Source organism: Helianthus annuus, chromosome 6, assembly GCF_002127325.2.
Source record: "Helianthus annuus cultivar XRQ/B chromosome 6, HanXRQr2.0-SUNRISE, whole genome shotgun sequence".
NCBI classification, from domain to species: Eukaryota; Viridiplantae; Streptophyta; class Magnoliopsida; order Asterales; family Asteraceae; genus Helianthus; species Helianthus annuus.
In genome coordinates, this window is record NC_035438.2 from 17,516,206 (window position 1) to 17,528,550 (window position 12,345).

At 38.5% G+C, this 12,345-nt stretch overlaps 2 protein-coding genes across 2 annotated transcripts; both read left to right on the plus strand.

Moving 5' to 3' along the window:
* The first annotated feature begins 629 nt into the window (after window positions 1-629).
* LOC110944453 (F-box protein At5g07610) lies at window positions 630-1,934 on the plus strand. Its single transcript, XM_022186117.1, has one exon. It carries the CDS (start codon window positions 630-632, stop codon window positions 1,932-1,934), a length of 1,305 nt encoding a protein of 434 aa, XP_022041809.1.
* A 3,328-nt stretch (window positions 1,935-5,262) lies between these two features.
* Window positions 5,263-12,021, plus strand: LOC110864865 (ATP-dependent Clp protease adapter protein CLPS1, chloroplastic). Its single transcript, XM_022114023.2, has 3 exons — window positions 5,263-5,410; window positions 11,270-11,417; window positions 11,497-12,021. Exons 1-3 carry the CDS (start codon window positions 5,344-5,346, stop codon window positions 11,756-11,758), a joined length of 477 nt encoding a protein of 158 aa, XP_021969715.1. The 5' UTR covers window positions 5,263-5,343; the 3' UTR covers window positions 11,759-12,021.
* The last annotated feature ends 324 nt before the right edge of the window (window positions 12,022-12,345 follow it).

Consider the following 12,345-nt stretch of genomic DNA (forward strand, 5'->3'; position numbering starts at 1 on the left):
TAATCAGGTAATTTGGTCTTTGAAAAGATATAAGCTGATCAAAAAGTCATAAGCCTCTAACTTCTCAAAAACTCCTTTTTTGATGACTTTTTCTTCTTTTCAAAAAGTCATTTTGAAAATGACTTTTAGGTTTGCCAAACACTAAAACTTCATTTTAACTTTTTGATTAAGTCAATAAATTATAAGTTGGATTGAAAAAGCTTAGCCAAACATGCCCTAAGTCTAATTTTAAGGATTAAATTACGATTTTGGCCCCTATGGTTATATCACTTTTACCCTTTTAGCCTAAAAAAATATTTTTTAACATCTGAGCCCCCAACGTTTTTTTTTTCTAACCCTTTTGGCCCCTAACGTCTTTTTTTTCTAACCCTTTTGGCCTCTAACATTTAATGGATAATGTTAATGTTAAGGGTGAAAATGGTTAGAAAAAAAGACGTTGGGGGCTCAAATGTTAAAAAAAAAAATTTTAGGCTAAAATGGTAAAAGTGATATAACCACATGGGTCAAAATCGAAATTTACTCCATTAAAACTTAAAAAGTTCAGTTTCGAAATTAACCCCTCATTTGAGCAAATTGATACCTTCAAAATCCACAAAAACCAAGCACCCTTCCATTTTGGCTCATTTCTCATGGAGCCACCACTCAACAAACTGTCGCCGGACAATCATCCGTTGCCGGAGGCTGTTACAACGGCGTCGGAAAACAACAACAACGAACGAACCCTAGCATTCATCAAACAAATAGCAAACAATTCAACTTCCTGTCGTTCATCTTCATCATCCACCGAGTTAATCGCCTCCAGCGAAGATCTTCTCACCGAAATCTTCCTCCAGTTACCGGTAATCTCACTCATCCGATTCACATCCGCATCAAAACAATGGTATTCCTTAATCAAAAGCCCTAATTTCTCTCTCATCCGAAACCCTAACCTCGATCCACCTTCCGGCCTGTTCTTCGAAGGTTGGGATGCCAGATCTAAATATCATTACGTGCCGTTACAAACCGGCAATTCTGATCATTCCGTTAATTCCGTTATTAAGCCTCCGTTTACAACCCTAGGGTTTGATACCGGCGTTATTAAGATTTTACAATCATGCAATGGTTTATTGTTATGTGGAAATGATTTACAAACGTATTATGTGTATAATCCGACAACCAGTAGGTTTGTTACACTTCCGAAACATAATAATTATAATTCGGATACCAGTTGTTATATGACATTAGCTTTTGATCCTACAAAATCATGTCATTATAAAGTAGTGTGCAATTATATGTATAAGGCTATGATGATTGAGATTTACTCGTCGGAAACGGGGAAATGGAAGGTGTTGAATGAATGTATGGATGATTTGGTGGATGTGGATCGCGGTGTGTATGGGCATAACGCGATACATTGGATGAGTTTTCCGAATCGGCTGGTTTATTTGAAGTTGGATGAGGAGGTGGTTAATTATATTGATATAGATACTCCGGATACGAGTGTTTATGGGACGATTCTTGATGAGTTTTTAGCGGAGTCGTGTGATGGGATGCTGCTTGTTGTACGGTGTTGTAGGATGAGGAGATTGAATGTTTATGAAATAAAGAGGGATTATTCGGAGTGGCGGATTAAGTATCATGTTGATCTTGAAGAGGTTATTAGGGTTTATCCGAATATGGTGACGCGTCTTGGGCTTCATTTTATTGTTCAGGCGCTTGTGGTGGGGGAACGGGAAGAAGATTCGTTTGTTGTGTTGGAGCTTCCTGGGAAGCTTATACAGTATAAATTTATGGTGAATACAATCTTCCAGCTTTGTGATTTTAGCAAGAAGAGTCATCATCAAGGTGGGTTCTTTCCGAAGACTATCTTCCAGCTGTCTGATTTTACACCTGAGAATCGTCGGTTTATCAATGGAAGCTGTTTCCCTTTCATTCCGTCGTTGGCTGCCGTCTGAGTTGATGTACATATGCAGATATGCTAGATGATATTGGTATGTATATGGTTTGAAAGTTTTCTGTTTTGTTAGGTTGTTGATTCTGCTCTACTTGTGGTGGAGATATTTTGTGGTTTTTAGTTGCAAACATATATTATCTTTGATAGAATGATCATGGTCTTTGAAACCAACTAACACTGGGTGGAAAACCAAGGTGTAAATCTCTTTTTGTAATCTAGTTAACAAAAAGATTATTTAGGAACCCAACAACTTAAATAAATGATTTTTGTACTCTTTAGACTGCTTTGCTTTCTCATCTATGCCTTGGGACTATCCGCATCAGTGAAAGGCTATCCTTTCTACAAACAGCCTAATCAGCATGCCACATCAACTTTTCACTTATTCTTCCCACAAACACTTTTTAACCACAACAATAACATATATATCCTTCTCACAAACAACCTTATTATAATTATTTTATTAAATTTAAACTAAATAAAAAAAAGAAAGGACCCACCATTCCCCCATTCTTCACCATTCTTCCCCAAGAATCCTTAAGAATGAACACCCTTCATGTCATCCTCCACAACACCCACTAATCCATCCCTCTCACAAATGCCCTCCACATAGGCCAAGAATCACCTACAAACATCCTTGATGTGAATAGTCTTACAACTTAAATAGTTCTTAATTTGCAAAAAAGACAGGAAGCTGGGTCTGGTGTGGTGGTGGACGGCTCTAAGTTGTAGCCCCACCGCACAAAGTATTGATCTTGTAGTGCTCTCACGGAGGGTGCCAGTTGCCAAAATGCCATGTTCATGAGTCGATATGCACTAAATTATGTATGTTTGTGATGTGCATATGTAGTTCAAACACCCTTTAACTCTGACCGATTCCATTAAGAGGCTACCAAACAGCCCCTTAGCGTGCTTCAAGTTCTTGATTGAGTTGATGTGAATGCTATGTTAGACCAATATCACCGAGAGGTCATCTGATAACTAAGATTCTCTCACTCTTCATCAAACATTTGGACTTGTCATATAATACCAACTTCACCTTATATAAACATAAAGAGGTACTTAAAACAATACACTCAAAACTGTTTACAAAATATATAAATGAAAACTGTTTATAAAGAGTTTGTTGGATGGTTAAACCAGTTCAGTTAGGTAGTGAATTGTCTACTAAGTGGTCATTTGTATGGTAGCTAATTGAGAAATATAAAACAGATTTTCACAAGGACTGGTTAGTTTATTTTAACAAACGCTTTGCAAATCTGAATAACCCTGAAAAGCAGAAAACCGGCTCATATATGACTATGTTGTCATAAACAGGCCTACACTAGCTTCAGAGTTTGGCTTGGCTTCAAAACATATACGTGTTCCATTCATATGGACTTCAATAAAGCAAGCAAGTGAGATTCATAATTACTTTTGCTTGTGATCATACAAACAACATTTAGTCCATGGATCTCAGGCAAACCATTTTAGTTGGAGGAAGAACTAATATATATAATAGCCACGACTCACAGTTGTAGAAGAAATAACCCTATATAACAGTTACGACTCACAGTTGTAGAAGAAATAACCCTATATAATAGTTACGACTCATTATTGTAGAAATAAGAACAAAAGAGTCACTCGAGCTCAAGCCTTGAGAAAAGGGAGTAGTCTCATGGTTGAAGGAAGGTAGGGGCGTCAATCGTGTTGAATTGTTCAACCTAAACACGATCCATATATTTATTCGTGTCAAAAGCATCAATCCTAACCCGCACATAAAAAAATTTGTATGATTCAGATTAACTTGATTTTTAGTCAACTATATTACCATACCAATCACGAGACATGTGTAGTTTAGGCAAAAGATCAAATACAAATAATCTTAACATACTAAACATACAAATTGAATGAAAACCCAAAAAGACAAGGTGACATTTTTGTAATTACCACCAACTATCAAAGTTACAACAAAAAATACCTAAAAAAACACAGATTTTTTTTTAAACATTTTTTATTAAAAAATCGCTACATTTCGTTAGCAAAAAAAAAAAAAAAAAAATTTTTTTTTGGCTGCTACTAAAAGTAGCGATTTTTTAATAAAAAATGTTAAAAAAATAAAATAAAATAATTTGTGTGTTTTTTTATTTTTTTAGGTTTTTTGGGGGATTTAGTTTTTAGCATTTTAGATTGGGTGGGGGGGGGGGGTTAGGTTTTTTTTAGGTTTTTGGGGGTGGGGGGTGGGGGTTAGTTTTTTTAGGTTTTTGGGGGTGGGGGGTGGGGGGGGGTTAGGTTTTTTTTTAGGTTTTTGGGGGTGGGGGAGGGGGGGGTTAGGTTTTTTTAGGTTTTTGGGGGGTGGGGGGGGGGTAGTTTTTTTTTTAGGTTTTTGGGGGGTGGGGGGGGGGGTGAGGGGTTTAGGTTTTTTTGGGGGTGGGGGGGTTGGTTAGGTTTTTTTAGGTATATTTGTAGAGTAACTTTGATAGTTATTGATAATTACAAAAATGCCACCTTGTCTTTTTGAGTTTTCCTTCAATTTGTATGTTTAGTATGTTAAGATTATTTGTACAAGAACTTTACCCGTGTAGTTTAACCCTAGAGAGGTAAGAGAGAAATATTAAGAAAATAATGATTATAAGCTAAGAGTATAGCTATAAATGAATCAAATGAACACGAACAACATTAAGGATATAGTGTGTTCACGAACGGTTCATGAACACTTACCGAACGAGATTTTCAATTCGTGTTCGTTCATTAAGGAAATGAACATGTTCACAAATGGTCACGAATACGGTAGTGGCTCGAGGTGGATGGTGAGAGGGAGTAGCGTTAGAACTTGAAGCCATAATCATTGAAGGTCAATAGTATTTCTTGATGCGAATAATGAGAAGGAAAGTGAATCGGTGCATAAACAAGGTAGAGGTAGAGTTTTCTATTTTATTTGTTTAGGTAATGAGATAAATAACAATTAAAGAACATAAAACGTTTAGATAAATAAATAAATGCTAAAATCTTTAATGAACAACAAAAACAAACGAACATGAACGAACGAGATATCTGTTCAGGTTCGTTTATTTAACTAACTGAACGTAATATCTTGTTCATGTTCGTTCATTAACTAAACGAGTGAACGTAAACAAACTTCTCTCCGAACGGTTCACGAACTATTCGCTAAACATTCGACTCATTTACAACCCTAGCTGAGAGGGTGGAAATGTAACTCTAAAAATTTTACAATACTTGATTACTAACCGGATGTTAACGTTAACCAACGATTATACCCTCTTTGAAAAAGGGGGCAAAATCAAAGGGGTAAAGAGGACACATTGAGCCATAGTTTTATTTTCATATTATTATATTATAAAAAAGTAAACCAAAAAGATTTGTTTTTCTGGAGCACAGAGAGTGTGTGGTGAGAATAGAGAGGGATTTTGGCAATGGCGACTGCCATTTACGGTCGACTTCGTGCTTCCCCTAATCGGCATCTTCTTCATTCCAAATCAGGTATAAATCTACATCGATTACTGCCACAGGTTTAATCGTGTTTCCTCTTGATTGAATATTCATAGTTAATCGATCCAGATTAATTGTTTGTTTTTTTAACGATCAGGTTTCTTTCTGCTCTAATTGTAGTAAGGATTTTGGTTGTGCGTTAGGCCATTTGAATCAACCGGCTTTCGTTGTTTTCAGTGTTAATTTGTTAATGAAATCGACAGGCTAGGGTTTTTTACATTTTAGCTCACTTGCTGGTAGGGCTGTAAACGAACCGAACGAACACGAACGAGACCTTGTTCGTGTTCGTTTGTTAAAAAATATATGTGTTCGCGAACCGTTCACGAACACTTATCGAACGGGATTTTATGTTTGTGTTCGTTTGTTAAGGTAATGAACTTGTTCGTGTTCGTTTGTGTTTGTTTGTTAATTTTAGGCAACGAACGTTGGCGAACACAAATGAGCACAAACTAATGTTCATGAACACAAATGTAAATAAAAGAACACAAACAATCGTTCATAAAAACAATATATAATACACCGATACTTATTAAATATTTAATTTGTCAGAATTTTGATATATTTAAATAAATATAAAAGCTAAAAACATTAATGAACTATCAAACACAAGTGAACACGTTACCGAACGTTCACGAACATAAACGAACGAATGCGACCTCTGTTCATGTTTGTTCATTTAACTGAACGAACGAAATTTCTTGTTCGTGTTCGTTTGTTTAATAAAGGAACGAATACAAACAAACTTCCCGCCGAACGGTTCACGAACTGTTCGCCGAACGTTTGGTTCGTTTACAGCCCTACTTGCTGGGGCTCTAATTGAGGTTAGTCAAATTAAACGTATGGTACTGATGGATTTAGTCGTAGATGGTGCAATAGTCAGGATTAGAACAAACAACTAGCGAAATTATATCTGTTACTGTAAGAATTATTATGAACAGGAGAAATTTATAACATTTGGTTGTGGTGTTTTGTATTTTGAATGAAAAAGAAGCATAGGCCATGGTTGTTAATGGCCAATAGCGACAAATAGCATTAAGGTATCTATATGCTACATAGCGAACAGTGATAATAGCACGCGGCTATTTTATAAATATCGGTACACTAGAATTTAAAAAAAATGTATGTATATGATATCAAAATACTTTGGTATTTATGCTATTTTACGTGTATATTTAACAAAAACCTAAATCCAGCTTTTTTATAGCTATGCTATATTTAATTGCTATTTATATTAAAAAAACAAACTGTCGCTATTATCGCTATCTATCGCTACAACCCTAATAGCGAGCCTAGTCCTATACGCTACGTAGCGTGCTATAGCGATCGCTACGCTCGCTATTGACAACTATGGCATAGGCTATCAGTGTGATTGTGAATTGTGCCGTTGTAAGTTGTAACTATGTCGGCCTGTACACATGCTTGGTCTTGGACAAAGAATTATTCACTGTTCTTCACTTATATAATTAAGAACTTGTCTTCTATCCAGTTGATGTACATTTGGTTCCTAAATCCTGAATTTGTAATGCATCTTTATCTGTACAAGGGTCTACATGACATGTTCTGAACTATAAATTAGACCACCCTGTAGCTTGTATTTTGGCCTAGTGGGAGTTTGTAAATGCGTGCAATCGTGCATCACATTTGTGGATTTATTATTCTTTTCTGCATACACATAATAATTAATCATGTTTGGATGCATATGCCTCTCTAGAATAATGATGTTTATACGCCTGTCATCAGTTATGAACTCTAGCTTATATAAGAGTGACAAAGGATGGGATTGCAAAACATTTAGATGTAACCGCTCATGTTAAAATATTAAAATTGGGCTAACTAATATTCTAGACTTAATTAAAACAAAGAATACAAACAAAATTGTTAGAAATCTCTGTGATGAGCTTTTTGAGAGTTATTGACCCGTTTCTTCACTCCTTTCTTGCCTTCCCACTAATAAACATGTGAGGCAACCATTTGGGTTATTGGTTCTTCATTTATCTCCCACAAATGTAAAGAAAACGCAGGGCTGTCCCTGAGAATTCGTGTATCCTGTTCGAGCTCGAAAAAACGCGCCCTTAGGCCTTAACGAAATTGATTATTGGGCTCACGAAAGGTCTAAACCTAATGCCAATGGGCTAGTAACTAATATAAACCATAAAAATAGTTTTGTAAGTGGGCCTATGTTGGTGTTTGTTGTTGGGTTCGTAGGCTTTAGGGTAGCCGGCCCTAATTAGGGTTAGCCGGCCCTAGTTATTAGGCCCACTTAGTTAACTTGTTGACCAAGTAGGAAACCCTAATCTTGTTCTATAAATACCTATTATGTAACTGTAGTCTGTATCATTCTGAAAACAGTTGTGAGCATCTAATAAAAGTAAAACCCTAGTTGCAACCCGTGGACGTAGGTCACCTTGACCAAACCACGTAAATTCTCGTGTTCTTTATTTTCTGCTTGTGTGTGTGTGTTTGTTCCGCTTCCGCTCGAGCCTACTCTGATCCGATACCCCTAACAAGTGGTATCAGAGCCAAAGGTTCAGTAAAATACACGGTTCACACGGTTATCGCAAGAGAAGGAGAGAACTGGACGAGAGATCTTGATCTGCTGTTGCTGCCGTCGCCGCTGACTTGTTTACGGCCCGTACCTATTCTCTGGTTACGGCTTGTAAGGTCTAGGGTTTGCGCCGTAGGGTTTGCTGTTGCAGATCTGGTGGTTTTGGGGTGTTTGGCGATTAGGGTTTCGGTTCTTGAACCCTGGTTATTCGTTGATTTTACGCTCGGGTTTGCAGGAGAAGTCGCTGGTTCGGGTACTTCGGGTTTCTGGTTTATTGAAAGTTGCTCGGGTTTCGGCTGCTTGGTTCCTTGTGGTTTTTTCTGGTTTTTCTCGTTTGCTATGGCTGAAGACGGGAAGTTCCGAATCGAGAAGTTCAACGGTACTGATTTTGCTTGGTGGAGAATGCAAATAGAGGCGTTGCTTGGTGAATGCGATTTGGATGTGGTACTGGAAGAAAAACCTGTTGGAATGGATAAAGCTGCCGAGGCAATTTGGAACTCAAAGGACAAAAAGGCAAGAGGTAAAATTACATTGGCTTTGACGAGGAGCGTTGCATTTAATATCATGAAAGAAACAACTGCTCGTGATATGTTAGAAGCTCTGTCAAATATGTATGAGAAGCCGTCTGCCGGTAATAGGGTGTTCTTGATGAGGGAACTGTTTAATATGAGAATGAACGAAGGCAGTTCAGTTGCTGATCACATTAACGAGGTCAATTCAATTTTGTCCAGGTTAGCAACTGTGGGCATGAAGTTGGATGATGACACTCAGGCTGTGGTTTTGTTATCTTCCTTACCTGATAGTTGGTCAGGATTTGTGACAACGGTCACTGAAACTGCTGGAACTGGAAATTTGAAGTTTGATCGGGTTCGGGATAGTGTTTTGGGTGAAGACGTTCGCCGGAGGAACACTAGTGGAGGATCTACTTCTGGTATGCTCAGTGTTAGCAGGGGAAGAGGTAAAAACAGAAGCAGTGGGAGTCGTGGGAAAAGCTTTTCTAAAGCTGGGAAAAATGTGAGGTGCTGGAACTGTGGTGAAAAGGGGCATGTTAAAAATGAGTGTCCTGATCCTAAGAAAGAGGATGATAAGCAGCATGTAAACAGTGTTGTGTCAGATGAATCTGACGGTGACGTACTGGTTTGCTGTGAAGAGTCTATAGATTCTTGGGCTATGGATTCTGGTTCTTCGTTTCACGCCCTGCACAGCGGGGAGACGATGGTGAATCTGAAAAAAGGAGACTTTGGAAAGGTACGATTAGCTAACGGTCATGTTCTTAATGTTACGGGTATGGGAGATGTCAATCTGAAGACTCCACTGGGCACTACATGGAACTTAAAGAACGTCAGGGTAATTCCAGGTTTAACGAAGAAACTTATTTCTGTTAGTCAACTGGATAAACAGGGACTAGATGTTAAGTTTGGTGGTGGGAAGTGGAAGGTGATTGATGGAAATCTTGTTGTTGCCTGTGGGAGGAGACGAGGATCGTTGTATCTAGTTGAGATACCTGTTGAGGGAGTAGCCGTCCCTGTACAACATAAAGTCTGGTTCACTGAATCTAGTAAGCGGAAGAGGGTTCAATTTGCGAATTTGAATCCTGGTGCTTTGGGGATGTCAGTTGAATGTGGTCGGGGGTCTAAGTTTAAGCCAGTCAGGGGATTTTGTGATAGGGGGAGCACGGGTCGTGTTCCGGGTACAATCACAAAGAACCGTTGGGTTTTGAAGACGAAGATTCCGACTGAAGAAAAAAGCTCTCTTGGAAATAGTTTGCAAAATGTGGAGAGTGGTATTAATTCTCGGTGTATCTCTGGAGCTGGTGGATCGTGCAAGCCGGTTGAGATAGAGAATGGGTCTGATAAGACTGTTGGGTTGGAGCTTGTGGGAGCTTCAACTGGTCTCTCAGTTACTTGATGAGAGGTGTGGTTGCAACTAGGTGGCTTGGATGTGACTGAAGTCTTAGCTTGTTCTTGGAACTGGAGGCTGGGAAGACGTGAACGTAAAGATTACTGAAGTTACTGGTGATGGGTTTCTTGGATGTACTTTTTGGACTATGCGAAGCCTCCGAGTGGGAGATTGTTGGGTTCGTAGGCTTTAGGGTAGCCGGCCCTAGTTATTAGGCCCACTTAGTTAACTTGTTGACCAAGTAGGAAACCCTAATCTTGTTCTATAAATACCTATTATGTAACTGTAGTCTGTATCATTCTGAAAACAGTTGTGAGCATCTAATAAAAGTAAAACCCTAGTTGCAACCCGTGGACGTAGGTCACCTTGACCGAACCACGTAAATTCTCGTGTTCTTTATTTTCTGCTAGTGTGTGTGTGTTTGTTCCGCTTCCGCTCGAGCCTACTCTGATCCGATACCCCTAACAGTTTGTATGGGTATACCCTATTAATTTTTTTTACATATACATATCAGACTTTTTTTAGAATACCGTGCCCTGGCCGGTGGTCCTCCCTGCCCACCCTCAGGGCCGGCCATGAGAAAACGTCCCCGAGCTCCTAAATCTCAAAACGAACATAATTTTCAATTTATCGTAAGTGAAAAGCATAGTTATCAATAGCGTCTATGGCAACCGCTATAGCGAATAGCGTGGCGTGGCGGCCATATGCCGCTACAAGGTACATATCGACCACATAGCGACTTCTGACGCGAATTCCGGCGAAAAATTCCGGCGACGGTTCTGCTTTCAGCCGAAAACCAGGAAGAAGGGGGAAGAAGAAGAGAGCGGCTACGTATACGAGTGTTTTAGGCTTTTAGGGTTTAAATAAGTTTAGGTATTTAAACATTTAAAAGTCAATATAATGGATTGACCTCTTCATGCTACCAATGCCCCGTTTGCTCACAAGTCACAATGGGTAATGGGATGCCACCAAACAACACCATAGTAACAAACACAATGTGTCATCAGGATAGTACTGAGCTCTAAATTGTAACCCGTCGTGTATCACACAAGGTGGAGGTCTAAAATGCTAGATACGTTCTAGCAAACGTTTTGCTACAACCCAAATGGGAGAAAGTTTATCATCATATATTTAAAGTTGTTTTCTAATAAAAAGTCTTTGTTACGAGTAACGAGTCAATTATTGTAGTTTTTGCCCTCATGAAAGATTGTATTATTGTTTGAAAGTTTGAAAAATATAAAGCAAACAACTGAAAGATAATTTACTCCTGGAATAAGTTTGAGATACGTATGTTCATCGATAATTCTTTTGTAATGTGATTATGCCTAGGCACATTGGTAATTTGCTTCTGTAGATACCTATTATCTGTGTCATATTTGGTTATGTCATTATGTTTTTAATTACAGGGGAAAAATACTTGCTTCATAAACAAAGCTCAAAATGGATCACGGTTATGTCAATGGCACCCCCAAGGCTGGAAAAAGGTGGCGGGGTGTTGGATAAACCGGTTATAGAAAAAACAACACCTGGCCGAGAGTCAGAGTTTGATTTAAAGTACGTATGTTAGTTTACACGTAAACAAACTTTTCGTCGTGTTAGAACATTTGGCTTATAGTTTCTCGATTTGTTTCAGGAAATCACGGAAAATGGCACCACCTTATCGTGTGATGTTACACAACGATAACTATAACAAGAGGGAATACGTTGTGCAAGTGTTAATGAAGGTTATACCTGGAATGACTGTTGACAACGCGGTTAATATCATGCAAGAGGCACACATCAACGGTTTATCGGTGGTGATTGTTTGTGGACAGGCGGACGCAGAAGAGCATTGCACGCAGCTCAGAGGCAATGGGCTTTTAAGTTCAATTGAGCCCGATAGTGGAGGTTGTTAGCTCGAGTACATGCGTTCTGAGAAAACTATGATGGTTGTCATTTGTAAGTACTAGGATTATGGTAATGTTTCAATAATCAAAAGTACAATATATAATGAATGATGACATATGTGATTACCAGATGTTATGCCAGTACTGGTCAGCCTCGGAAAGATGTATAGTATACTTTGTTGTGTTCATGGCGTGTTTTCAGTCTACTAGTAAATATATGCCATGTTCCAACACTTGGTTTCTTTGAATTTTATATGTATCTTTTGTTGCAACTTGCATTCTGAGGAATTGAATCTGAAACACTTTTATAACTTAAGACCTACATGGCTGAGAGTAAATCCATTATTGAGCCGTATATAAAGCAACCATAATCACCACAGTTTATAACCAATTTGAGCAAGCCCAAACTTCTCTAGGTTGTTTCTAAAAGGGTTAATCACAAAAATTGACATCCTGACAGTCATTTTGAAGAAACAGACATTAACTTTTAGCAAATTTAAAAGGACATTCAAACCAACCAATCACACAACATCAAATAAGCCCATTGGCTAAGACTTCACCGGCACAATAAGACCAATGGGTATGGGGATCAGCAC